This window comes from Tiliqua scincoides, chromosome 8 (assembly GCF_035046505.1).
Source record: "Tiliqua scincoides isolate rTilSci1 chromosome 8, rTilSci1.hap2, whole genome shotgun sequence".
Lineage (NCBI taxonomy): Eukaryota > Metazoa > Chordata > Lepidosauria > Squamata > Scincidae > Tiliqua > Tiliqua scincoides.
In genome coordinates this window covers 4,486,928-4,511,679 of record NC_089828.1, presented here as the reverse complement: position 1 = coordinate 4,511,679, position 24,752 = coordinate 4,486,928, and the positions used below count along the sequence as shown (strand labels likewise).

Below are 24,752 nucleotides of genomic sequence, written 5' to 3'. Positions count from 1 at the left end.
TAGTTACACATTACATCAAACAGCACTGATTTTTTACCAGTACTGCTCATCAGCTTTGTGGTGACCCAGAATTCCAGTATCCTTTTTCCCATTGTATCAGCCCTTTGGATAAGGCAGAGATATATTCACAACCCATTAAATAAGATTTCACCAAGGTAGTCATTCTTAGTAACTACCTTCTGCGTTGCACAAATGTGAGGGGACAGTGACTGTTCAAGTGGGAATGTTTGCAATGGAAGGTTGGACCGGAGCAAAAGTTCTCTGCAGCAGTTTCTGATGAGCGATCAGTTCCTTGAAGAACAGATTTAAAAGTTTCTAACAAGCTTTGCTATAGAACAACTTAAAGAGAAATGAATTGTGTATTGTCAGATGACTCATGCCAGAAAGAATGTCTTCCCAGCTCCCAAGTATATCACAGCTTTTAACAATGTCCCTTATCTTAGACATTTTGTTCTAGCAGCACCAGTTAAGGCAAAGGATGAGCCAATTTAAGACAACTGAAGACACGCTCAGCTTGAATGTGTGAAACAACTGTTTAGGACTGAGTCAGCCACTGACACAGATACAGCAGTTTCCCACTCAGCCATTCCACTCACTGCAACACATGTGAACTTGCAGCACTCCACCCTGGGTTCTTTTTAAAACAGAAGCGAGGCATGCATTTCCAAAAACCCCTACCCTAGAATATAGAAAGAGAGAAAAAGGAACACCACTTTTAAAGACTAGCTTTGACTGGAACCTTCTCAGGGGATGAATCACAACCTGACAAATAGTTAACTAAATGCTTGTTTTCTGTTTAGACATGTTCTAGACGAGGCCAGCCTGGCACCAAGGAGTGCAGGCATGGGAGGTTTGGCGCCAGCATTTAAAGAGGGCACCATGTATGTGGCAGGAAAAACTTTGCCAATGGGCAAATACCTTAATCAACAGATGTGCCACCCAAATGTCTGTCTAATAAGAGGTGCCAAATTCAAAATGCAGTCTTGCAAAAAAACAACAAAAGCTGCTTCTCTCTCTTCTTCCAAAATTTGCATCTTAAGCCCTTATCTCAGGATCTGCCTCCAATGTTGGGCTGGGAATTAGTTTCTCTTATCTGAGAAGAGCCTATAATTGCTACTTGGAACAAAGAGATACTTTTTTCTACTCTGCTGCTTAAGGAAGAGCTCTTCATAGTGATGATGGTATATATTTTAATTTTCCCCTCCAAAAAGTAAACACAAAATTCATCTGTAAGCATTGTGCAAATTAAGTCATGTGCCTATATCAGCTTCTCCCAAATACTCACGTTTTATTCTGTTTCAACTATTTTACTTTCTAGCATTTTTGTTTGGCTTTCGCCATGTCCCAAATAGAGCCACAGAAGTGAGGAGAGATATATTTTTGCAACTTTTCTGTCACTCATGAAGGCTAGAAACCTGATACAAAACACCCCAAGATGGATTCTGAGCCCCCACGATAATTCCTCATAGAACTGTGGAAGACACATGGCCCTGACCTTTGGGTAAGTTTTTCCAGACAAGAAGAATCTTCTCCATTTGCTCACTGACATAGATGGGAAACCCCAATAACTATTGGAGAGCCAGGAAGTGGGAATGTCAATGGGAATAGACAAATGGGAATGTCAAACTGGGAGAGCAGGAGGTTAGAATTGCGGGCAGTTCAGCTTCTTTGAGCAGAGGCAGAAAGTGCATCCTTTTCTTGCCTCCCAATGGCTGGCTAAGTAGTAAGTGGGAATGATGAGATCAGTGGTCATAAAGTGGCCCATCTTATTAGAAGACAAAAGTCAACATAATTTGTAAGACAGCCAGAGTGGGGAAGTTATTTCCCAAACAGCAGTACAGACCTGAATGCACAGAGCAGAAAAAAACAAGTCACTGCAGCAGGCTGCCAGTCTACTAAAAAAAAAAAAAAAACTTACCACACTATGGGCACAATCCTAACCAGGTCTACTCAGAAGTAAGTCCTATTTTGTTCAATGCGGCTTACTCTTAGGAAAGCGTGTTTAGAATTGCAGCCTATGTCTACTTACTCCCCCGACGGATGTTGATAAGCAGGTTCCCTCTGATTTCAGTGCACCCTTGCAAATACTGTGCAGATGTGACAGAGTCAATGGTCATCGTCTTCCCGGAGCACACCTTGGGGCAGGGCCCTTCACAAGGACTGCAGAAAATGCTGGCGAGAGGAAAACAATACCAATGTTCAGTTTTGTCATTCTTAAAAATGGCAATTTACCTCCATCCTTACCAAGCCAAGTAAACAGAAATGAAATCCAGTAAGGCCCCTCAACAATTTCCCATGCCTTTTTTAAATTGGTGGCAGGGGAAGACAACAGAACTATGTTCTCAGGTAGAAGATCAACTTACATACGGAGGCCCCTAATTTTATACCCAGAATTTCCAATGAGACGAATGACTAGAGGTGTGATTTTTCAGTGTTAACGAAATAAAAACACATAACGCTGCTCTCTGCATTTTGACTATGTAATGACTGTGGCTGCATCTGCTGACACTATACCACCTATTTCACCTACCTAGTACACCTTTAAAGCTAATATAATTTCTAATTATTGTTAATAAAATGCACCCTTGGAATGAAAACACGTAACACCACTTTCTGTACTTTTCTCCTTGTAAAACAAAAAAAAATTGCAAAAAATTAGAACACACCAATGACTTACCTCCAGGAACACAATGCCAGTTCTCCAATTGCTGCATCACTTTCTCACACCCTTCTACATCCTCCACAAACTTCTTACTCCTTGATGCCCTCTGCAGCTTCAACTCATACTACCTTTCTCCCTTTATTTTTGGCTTCACCTAATTCATGACCTTCTGCATCTTCAGAAATAACGTCCTCAGTCACCTCAAAGTTCCTTTTCCAAATAGTTTTACCCATTCTCCATTGATGCTTCTTTTGTTTCCAACTTCCCCCAGAACACCTACCTTGTGCTATTTTTGCCTTGTCTTTCAAGTCGTTCCTCTCAAAACCAAACTAAAACAGTTTTACCATGTAGTGTTTAGTTTGGTCACTTGCAGCTTAATGCTCACATTTATTAAAGTATCCTGCTTTTTCTTCCAAGGAACTCATGGTAGTGAATACGGGCTATCCCAGTTTATCCTCAACCATCACCTTACGAAGGCAGGTTGGCCTGAGAGTGCAGAAACAGTCAAACACTGTCCAGGGATGTTTATGGATTGTGTGGGAACAGGAATCAAGGTCTCCCTTGTGTTTCTCAAACTGTGGGTCAGGACCTACTCGGTGGGTTACCAGACAAGTTCAGGTGGCTCCTCATTCATTTCAACGTGTATTTTATTTTTAACATATTAGTCCTGATGCTACCATGGTATGTGGTTGCATGTGGGGAAATGTTACAGATCTGTACTTTGAACAGGCTACTATGTCTATGCTTTTAACAATGATAGTCAATAGGGCTGACTCCTAGATAAGTGTGGACAGGACTACAGCCTTTGGGATGTTTGGGGAATTTTTTTTTAAACAGATCAGGATCTGCTTGGGAAGGTTCTTCTTTATTTTAAATACATTTTTAAACTTATACTGATTGTAAACTATTAATTTACTTAATATGATTTGGTCGTATGGGGGGCATTAATTTTCCTGTCTGATTATGTAACTTCCAGCCATAACATCATTTCCAGTGGGTCCCAATAGATTTTCATTCTAAGAAGTGGGTCCCACTGCCAAAACTTCGAGAACCACTGCTCTGACACTCCATATATACTTGGTGTGGCTATGTAGTGACAAAGGCACACAAGCCTACTGGCTCACCAAACTTTGCATAAGATTGGGCAGTCAGACCTCCACACCAACTGAAACAAGACTGGAGTGCACCTAACTGGGTTTTCCTATTTGTTCTGTGTAACCCTTTCCTCTCTTCTCTTTAGTCTTCCCCTACTCTCAACATTGAGAGCACAAGCTCTTTGGGGCAGGGGACTGTCACTTTCTCCTTTATGCCAGCCAAGTCACATGGCAATTCTGAAAGTCAGCTGCCCACATGGGGATATTGCATGAATTAACAAGCTCCTGTTTCAGCACAAGGCATTGTTGACACAAGCCAGGAACCATTCAACGCAGAACATCAAGAATTTCCAACCGTGTGCTTGCGGCTCTTGGTACTCACCACAGACAAGCAGTGGGAGCAAAAGGGAAAATGACATGCATTGCGCTTTGGCTTTTGATTCACCACTTCCTGCCCATCCTTCCCCTTAACATGCTAGAACTCAGATGAGATAAGCATGCTATGCTTTCTTTTTATGATGTTTTTAATCGCTTGAACACACAAGTGGTCAGATAGCAGCAAGGGAAAACACTTCCCAGTAAACATTAGGCTTTCAGAGAGGAACAGAGATCACTACTCTGCACCTGTATGCAAACTAGATGTTCAAGGAAGGAAGGCCTGGAGAGCTTCACACACAAAAGGCCAGGTGTTGCCAGGAATGCAATGCACTTGTCCAAATAAAAGCACAGGTTGGGGGGGGGGGTTTATATTTGTGTCCTTCCACCACCACACTAGTTTTAACTTTTGAGAAGGCCAAAGCTTCTGACACAATTAACTGGTTAGAAGTTAAGGTGCTGCAAAATCTTGTTCTTACTTCAATGGGCTAAAATGACCATCCCACTAGAATGCATCATCCATTTGATCTGTCCATAAAAAGATTTGGTCAACTGACCTATCAACGATTGTCAGGTATTTTTAAAACATTAACTTTAATAGAAAATAGAGCAACTTAATTCATCAACATTTATCTTTATGCTAATTACCAATTTGTTAACTATTACTGTGCAACAAATGGAGTCAATTTTTAAGAAGTTTCTGGACTGAGGTCCAATCCCTTCCAGCGATCTGGCAGGCAGCCAAGACCACATGGAGCAGGTATACCCTAGTCCTTGGAGCAAGCAAGATGAGAGTCTCGCGCCATGCAAGTAACTTGATCACCAAGAACTGCTTGCATTTATTTGTAGATAATAAGCTGTTCTAGCAAGGAGCTAGTAGGAAACATTTTGCCTACAACTGTTGAATCAGCCATCATTTTGACCTTTGCTAACAGAGGATGCTACCATAAAGGGTAACCTTCACCATGGAATTATTGGCCTGATGAAACGGTGTGCTAAGCCTACTGTCCAAGGTTTGGGTGGCCATATATTCAACGGGACATTTCTGAAAATACGAGCCAGTGCTGCCATACTAAAGCAACTTGGGGGCAAATTCACACACAAAGCAATGTGTTCCATTACTCAGCGACTACAACACTATCTACTTAAAACAGAGGGTTATGTGGGGAAAGCTGCTCCTGGACTGTACAGCTTCGGTCCAAGTACAGATGACATAATGACAGAATGCCTCCTCTGCATGCACATGTCAAGGACAAGCGTTTCAGCCTAACCTTCAGGTGGACATATCCATCTTCTATGTGTAAGGATTTTAAAACACAGAAGCATTCAAACTAGCAATCCCATCAGTATGAAGTGGCACAGACCACAAACAGCATCAACACATGAGCCGCTGTTTGTGTGGACCGATTCCAATTTACACATATGATTTTGCGTCAAGGGAGGAGTTGTAGTTCAGTGGTAGCAACCACTACACTTTGCAAGCAGGAGGTCCAATTCTCAACATATTCAGTTCTAGGATTTCACTCAGCAGGTGTAAGGAGCTGCCCTAGACCTTGGAGAGAGGGTTCTCATCAGAGTGGACATCTTTGGGCTACGTGGACCAATGGACCGGCTCAATAGAAGGCAATTTAATATCCTGCAAAAGAGTATGAACCCTGCCATTTATTTATTTAGCATGTATACCCACCTTTCTCCCACAGTACAACTAAACATAGCATACACTGGGTTCCCAAGCACAGTGTCATCCAGGCGCTGCTGCTCCGCTTCAGCAAATCGACTGCAGACAGGGTGGACTTTGGTATCTGTTCCCAGAATCCCTACAGATACCAAAATCTGCAGATGCTCGAAACTGTGGATTTTGGGGCCCCCAAGCCCTCCAAACCCTATCAGAGCACAGGTCCAACAGCCCACGCCGTGGGCTCAGAACCCACAGATATTCAAATCTGTGGACACTGAGGGCTGCCTGCATTTGCTTCCAACCAGTAGCACACAGCATGCAGCACTTGCAATTCATTCCGATCCAAATTATTACCTTTGAGTCTCATTGCGGACAAATCCCGGAGGGCAGTCATGCACGCATTCATCGTTGTGAATCACAAAGGTCTCGTTCTCCGTCAAATCCACCGTGGAAAGCGTCTTGGAGCAGTTCTCTTTCGTGATGCAGCGCCAGCCCTCGAACTTGTAGGTGTTGGGCGGGCAAGTGGGGACGCAGGTCCCATCGTGGTAGTAGTTGCGACAAGTTACGCATGCAGAGGCATTGTTTGGTGCCATGCAGCTTCCCAAGCACTCCGAGTGGCAACATTCGCTCTGATCGGTGCAAGCATTTTTCCCACAAGAGCTGGGACACGCTGTAAAAACAAAGACAGATTTTTTTTTTTTTAAATCTTATTCCTCTTATTTTATATTGCCGTCAAGATACACAGAACTGTACAGCAAGTTGGAAGGTACATTCTGTGTCCCAAGGAGTTTACTATGTAGATACCAACACAATGAAAATTATAGAGGTGGAAGGGAACAGAAGCTGGAGAGAACAGAGGAAACATGCACAACTGGTTCGGCTATGCATATTTGTATTTACAGTAAAGAGGGTGTACGGTTGGGTGCCAAAGTTTTCACTGGAGTTTTTTAAGAAGGGATTTGGAGAAAAAGTCAGAGGACATATTCCACAGGTGCCCAAGGATGTAGTGTCAAGCATAAGGAGCAGCAGGGAGACGGGGCAGGTTTTGTGAAGGGGTCCAAGTTTCTCAGCTGGTTGAAGCTTGAAGTGTAAAGGTCACAGGAAGAAGTGCGAAAGCCAATAGGTGGGTGTCTGTGTGCACACACAACCATGGAGGGTTCTGAAGGCAAGGACAAGAGAGAAGAGGGAACAAGGGAAAGATATTGGTGAAGGGCGTGACATGGTTATGGCAGCAAAAAAGGACTGAATGACCTTAGCAGAGTATTGGGTGCATGTAAGGGGATCAAAATGAACCAGCCGAAGCATGGCAAGGGAGGGGTTGCAGTTTGCCAAAGGACTCCTGGACCCGGGCATGAACTGGAGTTCTTGCTGAGTTGGCAGACAACAGGAGTCAAATCCTGAAAACGCTGGGTGGAGAAGTTAGGGTGGAGAAGTGCCACTCTAACTACCCAACTGCCCACATAAAGCTCACAGGCCAGGGACAAAGGCACTTGCCATCCTGTATAACCCCAGGATTTTGTATACTGTCTCTGAACAGTACACAAAAATTCTGCTTCAATATCATAAGTACTCGCAACTGATTATCAGGATTTCATGTTTAAGCAGCAAGTATAGCATCAGAAGTGGCATGCGCTGTAAGGTGTGAAGGGAGGTATAAAAAAATTGCACTTCAGTCTTAAACTCAGCAGGCATCTCAGTCTTCTGTACATGGTCTAAACAGAGCAGTTGATGGCTTCCTCAGCATTCGCTGCCCGTAGTGACGCAGATGACCATTCAATCTCTCGTTTTCTCTCAGGAATCGCACAGCGTGTCAACATTTCCTTGGCTGACACTCTGCCCTCAAGCATTTGGCATGTCTGTGACCACAGTGTGACATCACAGCAGCACAGGTGGCAACTGGTTTTTATTTTTCAATATACCCAATGACCATTCCCAGTACTGCCTTGAACAAGTGGTCGGACTAGTGAACGGACACGAACTTGACATCACGAAAGCTTTCTGCCGAGATGCCAGACTTGTTAGCCTGCCTCATTCTCAACGCACATAAATATTAGAAATCTCCAAGGCTATTAAGGGATTTCTTTAGCAACTCCAGACAGCGACTCTTGGGAGCAGATGGACTGCCGCTCCCCAAGACTGCCAAAACTTAAGATTTAGTAGGGTAACAAGATTTCCTGTTTATACAAGGATATCAAGCAAAGCCACAGTAGATACACACTCATCCCATGCTTCTGAAGTGCTCGGCTCATGATACCTTGAGCATTATGTGCCACAATGGGTACTTACGAGGACAACTGCTTCGCAAGACAGAGAACACAGCATTAATGCCACACATCAATCTACTCCAGCAACCCCCAAACCTTCAGGTACCAGTGAAGAGCAAGCACATGCCCTTTAACCACACATGAATTCTTCAGCATCTCCTGTGTTTCACAGAGTTAGTGTTACAATCAAATGGAAAAACAGTGGTTTCCAGTACAAGTTACATTTTACACACAACAGTCAATACTCAAGTATCGGGTTACGAGCCTTGGTTATCTCCATCCCCTGTTTTCTGTACCTGTACAAATACTGGCCCCCAGCATACAGGTCACCAACTGACATCCAAATTCCAAATTTGGCTGTTGGCATCCAACAGCCAAATTCACACACTCCTGCACTCATTTCCACCTGGAACATTAGTTGCCAACTGCAGATTTTAAAGGGGCAGAGATGAAATACTATCTGTGGCTATGCAGCTGGATAATGCAAACACTTTTTTGGGAGGGGGAATGTTGGCTGCCATGTCTTACTCCCTTCAATTCTCTTTCAACTCAATGGTAAACCTGTGTTTCAACTACACCACCTCAGATAGCACCCTGCGATTCATATCCCCACCCCCAACTCAAAACCCCTCCATTTAGAACAGTGGTTCCCAAACGTTTTAGCACCAGAACCCATTTTTAAAACACTCTATCCAGACCAACCTAGATTTACCAGACTTTTAAAAAAGGAGATCTAAGGGACAAAATAATATCTTTCTTTCTTTCTTTCTTTCTTTCTATCTATAACCAGACAGAAAGACCCACAAACATTTATCTCCCTATATTTACACATGCTTGCAAACTGCAGGAGCTCAGCTATTTGCAGGGAAGTTAGCAGCCACAGTTTCTGAATAGCTTCAGGGCTTGAGGCAATTAATTATCTCATCTTTCCATCACCCTTTGGCAACTCACCAGTGGGTCCTGACACACAGTTTGGGAACCATTGATCTAGAAAATTGGAATGTCAGGATGAAGGCTAGACCACAACCCCCCAACAAACTGTGTGTGGGGGGGTAGGAGATGCATTTAAATCACATTGGTATTCTCTTGCAAGTACAGGCTGGCCCCTGTGGCAGAATTTGATAGTAAAACCACTTGATGCAAAGGCAGGCCACAAGTTCCACTTCATAAGTACATTACAGTTGGGGGGGAGGGGGAAGAGAGAGAACAGCATCGAATTCCACCCAAGAAACTGGCCCCAAAGAAAGGCCAGCCTCGTGAAAGGTGCAGATTAGACTGTTTACTGAAACACAACAACGGGAGCATAGCAACAGTTTGCCAGAATGCTCCACGGGTCTTCTCCACTCCTTTTTGAGGCTTGCCTCACTTTGCTGGATTGCTTTACAGTTTGGACAGACTAATTGTTTTCATCGTTTCCAAAAACGCCATGACTTCAGCAAGGTTGAAATGGAACAATCAGGTGAGCAAACAGTCAGCTGGAGAGAATGCAAAGGGAGGGGGGGGAGAGAACACAGCCAGACGGGTAAGACTCCTGGCAAGCAGAGGCCACAGCCTTTGCCAAGGCTGGCCATGTGCCAGCTGCACTCGGGCAGAAAGAGGGTTGCCAAGTGTGGGGTGAATATTTTTACCAAGATCCTTTCCTTTCTTGTAAAATGATATTCAAGCCTTCCTCTTTTCCTTCCAGTTCCTCACACCCCCTTCCAAAATACCCAACACAAATTTAGTTCTGAAAGCAAGACTCTGGGGGAGAAGACAAACTTGCAAGACTTCAATAGGAACAACAAGGCAAACGTTTTGGCACAGGAACTCCTACAAGTTATGGAAGAGGGTGCCTTATCTTTTAAGTCTTTTACAACTCAGTGCTGGCACATTTTACAGAAATTGTCTTTTTAAGCAAATACCTCAGAGAGCACACTAACTTTCACAGTACTTTATGTACATGACCTCAGTGAAGCTGACAACTACCCAATAAAATAGGTCAGTGTCAGCCCCCTGCTTGCTCTTACGCAGGGGTGTCCAAAGTTTTTGGCAGGAGGGCCACATCATCTCTCTGATGCTGTGTCAGGGGCCGGGGGGGGAAAATTAATTTACATTTAAAATTTGAATAAATTTGCATAAGTTTACATAAATGAATCTATTAAAGATGAACTTATATGAATGAATGAATGAATGAAGGTCTTGCAATAGCTCAAGACCTATAAAAGGCCTTGCACAATGCAAGGCCAGCCTTTCCTTTGCTGCCGCTACTGCATCACAGACGTGAAACAGCAAGCAGGGGAGGGAGCCCTCATCCCACAGCTCACGCGAGAGGTCAAAATGCTGAAAGCAGTTGCGTTGTGCCAGTGTGGGCTCTAACAAATCTCCAGAGGGCCAGAGGCTCATTGGAGAATGGGGGCTCCCTGAGGGCCGCACTGAGAGTCCTTGAGGGCCGCAAATGGCCCAGGGCCGGGGTTTGGGCACCCCTGCTCTTATGCATGGGGTGTTGAGGTTAAAACCCAGCAGTCTGTCTGGTGAACCACCAAGCATCTAGACTAACATAGGATTTGAATCATGAACTTTCTGATTCCTAGCCCAATCTCTTCACTTGCTGGTCAAAACACTCCAAAGCAAAGAGTAAATCTGAGGCACATTTTCAGCAAAAACATAAAACTTGGACCTCATTTTCCCGACAATTTATGGCCATTTATTTATTGAAGTCTTGCAAAAGTTTTATTCATTTGACTGTAAATCTAGCTTGCACCATTTAACTTTAGTGGTAAGGTGCCTCCAGTTCTAGCCTGTCATTCTTAAATCCATAGCAGAGACTGTTTTCAAACAGCTCTGCCAACTTACTTCTCTCACTGCTACACCTCACCAGAAAATTCTCTGCTGCTTCACTGGGAGCAACAATTAAGGGAGGGGAGCGACAGCAAGCACACGTTATGTGCGGAAGAACCCAAGGAAAGGGAAGTGTCATCACACCAAACAGAAAGATGCTGAATTACTTCTTTTTCTCTCTGATAATTAAACCAAAATTAGAAGCAGGGAGGGGGGAGAGAAATCACCTTATTTAAAGCTTTTTCTTTTCACCGCCATTTTCCGGTGGTAAGAATTGCAAGTCATTCTCTCCCTTGCTTTTAAGTTCCTTGGCTTGCATACAGTGGTCTCTACTTGAGAAGTATCGGGACAGGTTCTGGAAGACTTGCAACACCAAGTGGCAGAGGGCAAAACACCTATAGCCCCAGAGTTCAACCAGACCCAAATTCATCTCAGGAACCCACCATATGTTCCCCGTTTACTGACTATCATACCCTCTCCTAGTCAATGGGTATTGCCAGGCTATTCTGAGGCTCTGTTAGGCTACTGGTCCCTCCTGCTACTACTTACATTTCCAGAATTAACATCTGGTTAGCTTCTGCTGGCAGTGTTATTTGGTGGGGTTACTGTTTAGATCTTCTTGTTCTTGTTGGCAACCTTCAGTCTCGAAAGACTATGGTATCGCGCTCTGAATGGTGGTTCTGGAACAGCGTCTAGTGTGGCTAAAAAGGCCAATTCTGGAGTGACAATCCCTTCCACACTGGGAGCAAGTGCAGTCTGTCCCTGGTCTGTCTCCCTGGCTGTGGGCCTTCCTTCTTTGCCTCTTGGCCTCAGACTGTTGGCCAAGTGTCTCTTCAAACTGGGAAAGGCCATGCTGCACAGCCTGCCTCCAAGCGGGCCGCTCAGAGGCCAGGGTTTCCCACTTGTTGAGGTCCACTCCTAAGGCCTTCAGATCCCTCTTGCAGATGTCCTTGTATCGCAGCTGTGGTCTACCTGTAGGGCGCTTTCCTTGCACGAGTCCTCCATAGAGGAGATCCTTTGGGATCCGGCCATCATCCATTCTCACGACATGACCGAGCGATATGATCTATGTTTAGATCATAACACCATATATAGGTCCTAAATTCCTAAACTGAATAATACTTTTAAGGGAGGCTTCCCAATTAATTCCCCAATTAGCATGACTGATTAAACACTACTGAAAATACTGCATGGTTACCGCCCCACAAAAGCTACCTAATGTCTTGTAATTGGACATCACAAAAAGGCTTGCCGAGTCTGGCCAAGAGTTGCCCCAGGAGCCTTAACTCCCAACACAAACCACCATCACTACGCTGGACCAAAAGGTCTTCGTGATGTGCCATTTCAGAATTTCACACAGCTTTTATTTTAGAAACTTAGAAAGAGCCACACCTCATCAAGCTGAAAAGCTAACCCAAAAGCAACACACTTTGGGTGACTGTTTTTCAAAACATAAATGACCACAGATATTTGCACAGATGAATTCCTCCTCACATTGGTTTAAGAATTTTCATTCTGATTTGAACAAGCCACAGACCCACATATGTTGCTTAGCATGGATACCCATCAAAGTTTTAAAAACAAAACCTATCTTTTGCCTTTGCAGCTGCTTGGGTGGGGGAGAAGGACGCAGGAGAATGAATGAGGGTTGGCAGCATCTATGATGCTACTTAAAGTTACAGGGGCAAGCCATTTTCAATCTCTCTCACACACACACAAACCAGAAGCTAGCTTTTTTCCCCCCTTTCCTCAATAAAAAATATCAGAAGCATGCATTAGTGTAAGGAGGGCCTCAGTCTGGTTTAACTCGCCCAAGCCAACTCTATAAGCTTCCTTGCCACAAACCGCATCAAGCTTGCTTGCTCGTTTGGGGCCGGGGGGGGGGGGCCCTCCAGGCTACATTTTGCTGGGATGCCCAGAGTACCCAGACTGGCATTTCAGAAAAGAGTGAAATAGTCTACCACAAAGTACTATGATAATTGTGCCTTCCCCCCCCCCTTTTCTGAAGCGGGCACAAAAAGATGGTATAATCTGGTTACAGACCAGTCCTCCACTGATCATTAGAAAGTAAACAATTCTCTTGGCAATGTGTTGCAGCTACCATGGAGCTGTTCCTTTGATTATTTCATTCATAAATAGGTTACCATTTCCCAAACTCATATATTGGGAACAGGGGTGGGGGCGAACTCTATATACTTGTGACATGGCCATCCTCCAATTAAAATAATCCCATACAGACACTAATTGTGTGAAGAGCCAGTGACCTTGGCTATATGATGAGCAAAAGGTAACAACCAGACCCACTTCAGAGCAAAATTCCACAACTGTTGGTGTGCCACACGGCTGGGGTCTAGAGCACCCCAGTTCCCCATGCACTGAAAAGCCCTCCACAAGAAACATTCAAGTAGCAACTACAGAGCAAGTGACTGTACTATGCACCTTAAAATACTCTCCTACACTGGAGGGAGTTTCTCTCGTTAGTCAACAAGTCAAGATAGAGATGCCTTCACTTAGGGAAATGAACATTAAGATTAGCTGTGGTGGATTACATGCAGTAAGCCTAACAAAGATTATTCTGCCAAATGGCACATAGAATATTGTCACAGAGCTGACAGACAAATCAGGTTGTATCTAAAGAGTACCACTCATGACTATGTTCCAGTGAAATTAACAGGACCTGAGTCACAACTAGTTTGTCTCAGCGGATTTCAAGGATATTTAATCATGACTAATTTTCTTTGGAAACAAACCACCATTTGGTGTTTACCAAAAGCAGTTGGGAGGAGAAGACAACATTAGGTATCAGTGTGAAGGCAAAGAAATGCATATTTGAAACAGCTTTTGCATTTAGTTTGCCTTGATTTGAAGTACATAAATGCTTAATTTGAACTACATAAATGCTTTTGGTTGGGGTGGGGGAAAGAATTATTTCATATGGACAAATTTACTCTAGTTTCTTGTGGTGATACATGTACATACATTCTTTTTGGAGGGTATGTGCTTATTTTAAACTTGTTTTTAAAAGAGGATTCGAGTTATTTTAAATTGAGAGCTGTCGGAATATTCCTTATAAGTTTAATAAACTCTCACTGTCCTCCCATGACTAACGAAAGTGGAATTGAGAGAGTATTCTATATTTATCGCTCATCTGGTTGTTTGCACTCAGGGCCCCATTTCCACTCTGTTACTGTACACAGAGCTATGCGAGGTATTGTGGACTCCCAAACTTTGCTGATTTCCTAAGAAGGCAGGCTTGTGTCCTGAGAGGAACAAACTGGGGGCTGTTTTGTCTGCACGGAAGACAAATTCAGAGGCAGCAGCTCTGAACTTAAACAGAGCGACTCTTGGCTGTGGCTTTTAAACCTGGTCCCAGAGACCATTTGTGTGCAAACTGCATGCGTCATAGAGAATTCCACATCAATGTCTCTAATAAATAATTCCTTTACAGCTTTCCATATTTTCCTACTTAAGCTTTTCCTCTCATTTTTATCATTTAAAGTGCAATATTTCAGGTCAGGATTGTGTTTTTAAACATTTTTTGCGCAACTTGTTACAGAGACTTAAATAAGGCACAGAAGTGGTGGTGGTGACGGCAGAAGTTCATCACCACCTATTGTCCGTTTAATATGCCCCTGTGCCATGAGGAATATATAGCCAACAACTCAGACACTCAGTCTTGCCACCATACTTTCTCACTGGGTCCTTGGCTGACCTTGAAGGGCATCTCCCTGTAGCCCAATACAGAGTAAAAATCCATCACATTAGAGCAGTTATCTCTAAACTGCGAACTGTTGTGTTCAGAAAAAAATCATCCTCGTGTGGTGCTTTCAGTTCTGCGATGCTGGGCGCAATCCTAACGCACTTTCCAGCACTGACATAAGGGCAATGCAACTCCAAGGTAAGGGAACAAATATTGCCTTAACCTTGAGAAGGCCTCCATGACTTCCCCCCCCCACTGGCAGCATGCAGCACATGCTCCACTGGCACAGCTATGCCATGCTGCAAAGTTGATTAGGATTGCACCTGCAATCTCTTATCTTTCCAGCTGATCTGCTCATAATCATGCACTGGGCACCCAGCTGCCCGCACCCCAGCAGGCTCTGCGCCCCAATTTCTAGGCAGAAGTGGCTGCCTGGCACAAGTTTTGGAGCAGATCGGCTAGAAAGATAAGAGACTGGAATGGAAAGTACTCCACCGGGGTGGCTTTTTCCTGACACCAGATCCGGCCTGCAGGCCACAGTTCGGAGCCTGTTGCTCTATAGCAGTGGTTCCCGAACTTTTTAGAGGCCCTAAAAGGCTGCTGCCTGATCTATAAACCCCTGCTAATTGGGCAAGAGGCACTTTTTCAAGTGGGTGCTCCTTTTTTTAGCAGGGGGAGAGTAACTGGCCCACCTCACCCCAACAGTGTCTGTTCTAGTGGCTGTCTGCTGGTATTCTTTTGCATCTTTTTAGATTGTGAGCCCTTTTGGGACAGGGACCCATTTAGTTATTTGATTTTTCTCTGTAAACCGCTTTGTGAACTTTTAGTTGAAAAGCGGTATATAAATACTGTTAATAATGTTAATAATAATAAATCCCATGGATTGTGGCTATAATGGCAATTGAGCAGCAGTGTTCTCTCCAAGCTTTGATTAACACTTGATGCACACAGCCTAATCTGCCCTGGTTTGATACACATAGCCTAATCTGGTTTGGCTATGTGCAGTGATGGGTCATAACGCTGGTGGGTCCCAGACTGCTTTGAGAACCGCTGCTCTAGAGCAAGGGTGCCCAAACCCCGGCCCTGAGGCCACTTGCAGCCCTTGAGGTCTGTCAATGCGGCCCTCAGGGAGCTCCCAGTCTCCAGTGAGTCTCTGGCCCTCTGGAGATTTGTTGGAGCCTGCACTGGCCCTCTCAGTGGCCCGCAACTGCTCTCAGAGTGAGGGCGACTGTTTAACCTTTCACAGCTCTCGCATGAGCTGTGGGATGAGGGCTCCCTCCACTGCTTGCTGTTTCACGTCTGTGATGCAGTAGCAGCAGCGAAGGAAAGGCCGGCCTTGCTTTGTGCAAGGCCTCTTATAGGCCTTGAGCTATTGCAAGACCTTCATTCATTCATATAAGTTCATCTTTAATATATTCATTTATGTAAAATTATGTAAATTTATTCAAATTTTAAATGTAAATTAATTATTTTTTCCCCCGGCCCCCGACACAGTGTCGGAGAGATGATGTGGCCCTCCTGCCAAAAACTTTGGACACCCCTGCTCTAGAGCAAGTACAAACCAACAAAATGAAAAGTTCTTCACCATGTATCAGAAGTTCGGCAGTGATGAGATCAGACAGAGGTCACAAGGCAGAGAGTTATACAACCTGGGTGCCACAGCTTAAGACCCTGCCCTATACCCCCACCAGCCAAAATTTTGATCACAAGGAAGAACAGTGCATTACTTCTGACAAGGAACAAAGATGGTCAGCAGATGGGCCTGGGTGGGAGAAGAGGTGTTTCTCCAATGTTCCTATGTCTTGCATTATTTGGAAGCAGGACAAAGAGGTATTCCTCTTCAATGCTTGCTTCATTCTGATCTGTCTCCTTTCAAAAATAAGTCTATCAGATCCTACAGAATGCAGTTATTTGCTGCAATCATTCATGCACCTATGTTATTTGCTTCTGTCACTGGACCTTATGAGAGCCCCAGTATGATTCTTGAAGGCTCTGCTTCAGAGGAAACCAAACAGCGTGCAATTAATGCACACTCTAAACCAGGAGTTCTCTCTCCAAACCAAGAGGAAACCCCACATATACAAACTCTTACCAAGCAACGTGAACTCCTGCGGGTTTTGAGAAACACAACTCAGAGCAAGTACCAGCAACCTCAGAACATGTTCTGCAAAACAATTATGAACCCCTGAAACAAAATACACACACGCAAACCTCCCACAGGCTGAAGTCAGATGGATAATAACCGCTAGAGTCATACCGGTCCTTTTCTGCTTGTAACTTCAGTTCGCCATTCTACAGACAGAGCTGACCACACCCATGCACCCTCCCTTTCATCCTTGGATTAAGGCAATTGTTCCAACTAGAGATGAGTAGTGGAGATACTCATGTGAGGGCTGGGTGGCAACCAACCAGGCAGCAACAGGCCGAAAGAAGGGTGGGGGACTGAGGTTGCGCTGGAGGCAATGGAAGGTGGAAGGCAAGACCGAAGAACATGCGCCGTTCCCTTGCTGAACAAGACCAGGAGAAAGATACATGCAACAGGGCGTAATTTAATGATTAGCACTGGTATCATGGAATAGTTGAGGGAAAGAATTTTAAAGCAATGAAATACTGTCCTTCCAAACCCCCCATTTCTCAGGTATCACCCAAAAAGAGGCCAGTTTGAAATGGGTACCAAAATGCTCATAAGCACCAGCTTCTCTGTTTTGGTTCCATCCTTGCTGAAAGCCAGTTGGTGGTGGGAAAAACCGGGGGGGGGGGGGCGGAAGAGGATACAAAATGGGGGTAGATGACTATTTTGTGCCTACTATCCTGTGCAATTTTGGGGATTACCGAAAAGGTTCTTCTCTACACGCAGGATGGAAATAATCTGCCAGTTTGCATCCAGTGAGGGCTTCCGTGGCTAAAACAAGGGGGGGAAATAAGCATAACTAGGGAGTGGAGACAGCTGTTTGCTGTTCATAAATTGGTCCCATGGTGTGAAACTAAGCATTCTCTTAAAGACGTTTAAAGATGCAGTTGGCTTTTCTCTTTATCCCTTTGCACTGAAGCTCCGAGAGCCTGGATGAACCACATGACACACTTGTTTTGAATCTGCAGCAGAGTCACATGATTGTACTGCTGCCACATCCTCCTCCCCTCCACTACAAAAGGCTTTAAGCTCTGCCAACATAAACAGCAATGACCTGCATATAAAGAGATGCGGAGGAAATCTAGGGACAACAGCGCTGTCTCAACGCAGCCCTTGCAGCGCACTGCAGGGAGACTCCGCTGCAAGCCAAGGACACCAAAATGTTAAAGGAATGAAGACCTTTCACCTACTTGCTCGTGTTTTCTCTTTTCTCAACCAGATCACACACCAAAAATTTGCCTATCAATGTACAGAATTCTGAACCAATTCTGACACCAGGTTGCATCAAGCTTCAAAAGGTGCAGAAAGAAAAAGGACAAACCTGCACGGCCTCGCCTTACGTTTTCATGAATCAGAGCATTTTCCAAAGGAAAGTTTAACGCTAGAAGCCGAGTACATGCAATGGCTTTTTACATGTGCGTGTGCCATGCCTGCACGCACACACACACACCGCTATCCAACCTATAGGCCAGCCATTTTCAACCACTGTGCCGTGGCACACTGATGTGCTGCGAGTGGTCCACAGGTGTGCCACAGGAATTTGAGAGAAGGTCATTTATTAGTAGGGCCAATAGGGATGTGAAGCCCCAACTGGCAGCATGGTGTGCCTTGGCAATTATCAAAAACCTGATGGTGTGGCTTGACAGTTTTAATGCCTTGACAGTGTGCCATCAGATGAAAAAAGTTGAAAATTGCTGCTATAGGCACATACTATACTTGTAGGTTGTTTTTTTTAATAAAAATTTCAACTGGGTCTAGCCATATTCCAAAAGCTGTAATTCCCAAAATATCAACAGAAAACAAAAGGCTCCACATATTAGCAATACCTGGTTTCCAGTCCTAAAAAGAACAGATATTAAAAAACCTTATAAGGAAGAGATTCCCAGCAGAGACGGAATACTGTGATTAGACTGAGTTTGCTTTAAGAGTCAGCAAAATGGAACTCCACAGCCAAGCAATTAACTCCTCATTAGGCACCTAGAGGGTGTTGCTTCTTAACTGCTGTTTCTGACCTTCTCTCCAGCAATGTGTTCTGTAGAGGCCCGCTCCCTGGCAAAGTTCTGGAAAAGTTACAGAACAAAACATTGGACCTTTTGAACAACATGGATTTTAATTCTTTGACACAACGATGGTCTTCCCACCCAGATATGCTAAATTGTTGGATTCCAAAAGCTGTTTATTGCATACAAGATGCCAAAAGGGGGGGGGGGATTTCCAAACTGCTTGAGGAAAGGGCTTTAAGAGGGGGAACAAGGAATACTTTGTGTAAGACAGTGAAAAGGGAACAAAACAAGAATCTTGATAAACACTTTAGAGCATCATTTCTCAACACTTGTCCCCTTCCGTACCACTCTGCATGGTCCATCAATTGGAAGTAGCGCTGGAAGTAACTGGTGATGATGTCATCACCAGTTTCTTCTGGATTGGGAGGCCGGATGCAACATAATGAGTAAGAGGGGCTCAGGGTGGACGGGAGGGGCTTTTCAAGCATGCAAAAGGTGCACGCTGAAGCTCTGCCCCTCCAAGCCAAGCCTCCTACTGCTGTTTGTCACACCGCTTTACTGGTCTCACTGCCAGACAATAGGGAGACTCTGGGTCCTGCGTGTACCACCAGACACCAACTCAAGTACCACAGGTGATACGAGTAGCACTGGTTGAGAAATGCTGCACAGGAGAATGCGAGATAGTGAAGGGAGGTTTTTTGTGACATACATGCTGCTTTAGTCATTAGCATGACTACAGAAGGGGTGGCTACCTTTAGATCTGCAGACAGCAGACAAGTAATCCCATAAAGCAAATTCTTATTCCAGTGGTTGGACTTTTTCCAGAATATAAATGATTCCTCGAGACATAAAAATCTAACAGGGCCAGGTCAATCCTCACAGGTTTGTTACCTTTGGCTGGGAACATTTATACATTCCTAGCTGTAATCAGCAATGGGGGTGAGGGCGAGCAAGTTAAGCACAACACAACCTAATTTACAATGAGGGTGGCGAATGACATGTAAACAAAGAAGACAGTGGTAATTCCCATCCTATTCCAAGTGGGGATAGACAAAAGACCCCCAACTGCAAGTTGGCAGGTGGAGCACAGTGCTGGTTTCTAACTGATTCTTGGCAATAAAATCAGAAAAACAGAAGTAGGTGGTAAAGAAAACAGGTGTTAGTCCAGTGCTTTGGACTTTGGGTTGTGGTCAGGGGGGTCCAGGTGCAAGATGCATCATTGGAAGAGGCTCCCCTCTACAGGCTGAACCAGACAGCACATCTGTGAAACGGGCACTGGAGCAACCTTTGCTGCAGGGTTCCTGCAACTGAGACAAAGATAGGTTTGCCGCAGATAAAAACAGATCCATTAACTCTTGGAATCAGTATGGAAGTCTCTAGCCTAGACAGTCAGAGCAGCAACAAGTTTTTAGAAATCAATTTGTCACGTGGGGAGAAGGGGAGAGTTCAATTATTTTAAGTGAAGCAAAACCAAGCCTTCTGCAGGGATTGCAAATTCATTGTCATGGGCTGGATAGAAGAGAGGTAGCAATCCACCCCCCCTCCCCAACACACACAATAGTCTCCTTTCCTGTAAAAAGCCTCTTCACCAGGCTGTGAATGCAAGAACCCCACACTTCTCACCTTTGCAGTGCAGGAAATAAGATTAGCTTAGAAACTATAGTCAGCTATGAAGCACAGCAAAAATTTATGGGCCCATGTAGGTAAAGTTATGGCAGGACAACTATTTATATGTGTAACAATTTAGTAATTTGCATGTGAAGATATGCTAAACTTTGTTAAGCTATTTGTTATGAGGTAAGGGAACAAAGACTCTAATGCAGAGGTTCCCAAACTGTGAGCTGTAGTTGCCAGGGGAGCCACGGAAACCAAACATTTCGCAAATCCGAAACCTGCTGCCCTATACAATGTATAAGATTGTAGCCCTATGGGGAGCCACAGCCAACGTCCAGTAGGTCAAGGGAGCCATCCGTTGACCAAGTTTGGGAACCACTGCTCTACTGTAACAAAATTCTGCCACATATAATCATTCCTAGTGCGTGCTACTTCCATGCACTGAATGAAGAATTTCTATTTTTGAACTATTAATCCAGAGATTCTGCCTTTCCCCCTTTAATTCACACGCAAGGAAAACCATATTGCAATGTTTAACAGATATTAAATGCCAGGTTAACTGTGTGGTTTTCAGGTTCTATTTTAAATCAATGTTTTTGTTTCTCTTTTAAAAACCCTAAAGAATTTCAGAGACCCAAATGAATGCTTTCTAAAAAGGAAATCCTTGCAGATTTTTTTTTTTTTTTTTTTTTGCTTTCATAATCCATTCAAACGCATATTGTATTCGGATTGCAAAAAGGTTAATTTTCCAGCCAATTTTTGTTCCATATTCATAAAAGTTCTCGGTGACAAGAAGCAGAACACAGCAGCAGACCCCATAAACAACCTTGAACTGCCTGGAACACACAAAGCAGCCACAGTAGAAATCACTGCAGTCTTCCTCCCCACCTCTCTCACTCACTGCTATTGTTACATGTGGTATCGAAGTGCTTCCTTAATCCGCAGATTTTCTTGCCTCTTTTATTGTCAACATTGTTCTTAAAAGTCTAGACAGAACAAAAAGTTCCATTAGCCTACTACGTATTGCCATTCACAGCCCTATCGTAATATCTGGCAAAGGCAAACTTTTGGGGGGAAGTATGAAAAAATGCAGTGAAGGAGGGTTGTTTTTTTTTTTTTTTTAACCTAGATGGTATTGTTTTCAGCCATCAAAAATTTTGAAAGGTTTATGTCTTCAAAGTTAGCTGTTTCATTCTGTTTTATCTATAGACTGTTATCCTGCCATTCTATTACATCGCAATTTAACAGTCCTCGGGTGGTCAAGTGGCAACCATCAGAAGTGTTTTTTACCAGCTTTGGTCTTACTTGGGGGGAAAAAAACAAGCACACACAAAAGCAAGTCTTGAGTCTATTAGAGTCTTTTTCGTTTTTAGGATAAAACCCCCAAGTCATTGCCCAAGCTTGACACATGACTTGAGGCTGTATGTGTTGCGAAAAATGTGTGTTTTTGCGACTTTAGTCTGAGTCGTGGCCCCGTTCCTGGAAAACTTTTACCTAGCTTCAGTTACCCATGCACTGATTTCATCAATGATAAGCAAGATTACCTCTGCAAATATTTTAGAAAAGTGGTTCAGAATGCCACTGACATACAACAGATGGGAGCAAGGAGATGGAAGCACCCAAAATCTGGTTAGCGGCATCTACAGTGGCTACAGTTTGGGTCCAACCTAAATGCAGAGTGCTAGTCTTGGCCTTTAAAGTCCTTTATCGGAGATCAGTCATCTTCTCCCATACCCAATTGCCCAGTCTCAGAGATCCATATACGAGGTTGTCCTCTCTGGTACTAAGATCCAGCTCATGAGTAAAGGGGCAGGGCCTTTTTGGTTGTGGCCTCACAGATGCTGAACTCTCTCTTTCCCCAAGCATTTCCATGCGGACCCAACACCTGTGGTTAAGCATTAAAACACTTTTCTTTCTCCCAACACTTCAATCGTTCTTACTTAACCAGGGTTTTCTTTATGATGGCTATTTTTTTAGGAAATTGATATTGTTTTAAATTGTTTGATCATAAGATTAACTTATTTTGGAAAAAAAAATGCTTTATTTCTTTACGACAAGGGAGTTGGAAGTCCTGCAGAATATGGGGGAATTTGAGCATACTTGTGAATGCCCTTCTCTGTGATTCCAGTGTGGGTCCCTCTGGAAAGCTCCTCCTTTTGTTCACCTCACAGGGTCACATGGAGCTTTTGGCTCCAAGGGGAGCGGGCCCACCTTGGTTCCCAGATCTTCCCCCTCATTCCTCCTTTCTGAACCCCAAAGCCTTTCCTTCCTTCCTGCAGGCTCCCCTGGGAAGCCCAGCCAGTCTGCGCATACACCTTCTCCCTACATTTTCCTCCCTCTTCACTCTGCCCCCTTCTCCTAAGGAGTTCCTCTCCCCTCTCCTCCTCAATGCTTTCTTTAGAATGCCACTGTTGTGTCAGACAATTTAAAGCTGAAATCCTATGAATGCTTAACCTGGGAATAAGGCGCACGGAACAAGTGGGACTTACTTCTGAGTAAACAGGGATAGAACTCTAGTGTTTTAAGGACAGCAGCTAAAAAAAAATCATCATTTCCTTAGGGGCACCCATAAATTGTGGGGTAATTCAGACATCTGAATCTTATGACACACAGTCACTGCTCTGAATTGCCACGCATTCGTTTCACCCCAACATTTATACAGAACACCATCCATGTGCAAAGTGCTTAAAGGATGAGAGAACAGGTCCCAGCTTCATCCAGCTGCTAGGACATCCCTTAGTCTCACCCTTTATAATGGGTTCGAGTTGGTCAGTGTTAGAAAACAGACATTTTGCAAACCACTCTAAGAACTTTTGCAATTGGACAATGGTGGTGGACAGGGTGGTCAGGAGAGAAGAGGAAGAAGGTAACAGGCTGTTACAAACGTGGACCCCTTTCTGCCTTTTGCTCTCAGGAAGAACTGCCCAGGAGGAAGATGACAACAGTGGTGAGTGGATGAGACAAGAGGAAATACAGGACATTGTACGTTGTTATGATTCCACTGGGGTTCAGTGGGTCAGATGCAGCCTGCAGGCTGTAGCTGGGCAACCCAATCTATAGAAAAAGAATCACAACAGCAAAAGAAGCACAACTATTACATGCATTTGGACTTGTAGTAAGTTACTAAGAGGCAGTGCCAGAAGCTTCACAGAAAAGGCAGGTTTCAAGGAGGGGTTAGAAAGAAGTAAGTAACGGGGTATCATGGTGGTGAAGTTATTGAAAATGTCAACAAAAACAACACTTTTTGTATTTAAACTGAAGTCCAGAAAACAAACCCCACCGTGTAAGAGATTGTTTCTTTTTAAAAAAAGAAAAAAAAAATCAAGCTTCATTGATCCTCCAAAACAGACTATATTAATTTCCTGGTTTATGTTGTAATAAATATACTGCTGGGAGTTTACTTGGGTTCCTCTTTGCTGTATTACTACAGTCAATACAGATAAGACACATTTGGAAATTTAGTCTACATAACAAGCCAGTTACAGCACCTAACTGTGAAAACAACACAGCAAAGTACAAGTTTACGCTGCACTTCCCGTGAGACACACACACACCCAAGCCAGCCACGTAATACCAGAGTAATCATCTTTCTGCACGCCGGCTCCATTCCACATGTTCCAGGCAGCCGTGTCAGAAATAATTCATGTCTACTACTCCTCTGTCAGGCTAAGCACAGGGGCATTGTGCAGGCTGGAAATCGGAAACCTCACTCAAGCCATAGGAAAAGGCTGCATGTGTGTTTTTTTAAACACAACACACACCCAACAACGATTTGAACATAATGCCACCTGACTTTCCTATTGCTAACCGCAAACGCAAACCTTTAGTGGAAAGCAGTGAAACCTAATACCGCATCAGACAGAGAAAGAGAAAAGCGAGGAGCTCAGGGCTTTGTTTTTCTTCTGCCGCCTTCAACCCAAAATGGTTTCGTGGACATTTTTAGCTGCCATGCCCTTTTCACTGGCTTTATTAATAACCATGTTTCACCGTCTAGCCTATTCTAATTAATAAACTGAAGGTGAACAGATAAGAGGCTAGAAAGACAGAACCACAATCGGGACCAAATGCCTTCCTCTGAGTCCGGCACCCCCTCCCAAAAATAAATCTTAAGCCTTTAAGAGCAAGTGAGTCTGTGGCTTCTCTGTCATAAACAGCTCAGAATCCGAGTGCTACCCTGAGAAATAAAGTGCAATAAGGAAAAATTAAACCGGCGAAGGATGCAAGACAGAATTTACAGAATTTTCATTTGCAATGTGTATTTTAGAAGCTGTTCCGTGGTAATATCTTTTGAAAATTGTTTTCCAGAGGATTTTTTTTTCTGGGAGGCAAAAGCAAAAACTACATCTCACTCTTGGAAGACCATTTTAATTGTGTTGCACACGTTGACATCCTCCTGTTTACAATTATTTTGCTA

The 24,752-nt window shown here is 43.9% G+C and overlaps 1 protein-coding gene across 1 annotated transcript in view; it reads right to left on the bottom strand.

Annotated features, from left to right (window-relative positions):
* Positions 1 to 24,752, bottom strand: part of IGF1R (insulin like growth factor 1 receptor) — a 171,804-nt gene that overhangs the window by 33,935 nt on the left and 113,117 nt on the right. The window contains exons 3-4 of the mRNA XM_066635975.1: positions 6,164 to 6,479; positions 2,030 to 2,172 (exon numbers count right to left, since the gene is read on the bottom strand). Of these exons, the coding sequence (XP_066492072.1) occupies positions 2,030 to 2,172; positions 6,164 to 6,479 (459 nt within the window). The remainder of the gene's footprint in view (positions 1 to 2,029; positions 2,173 to 6,163; positions 6,480 to 24,752) is intronic.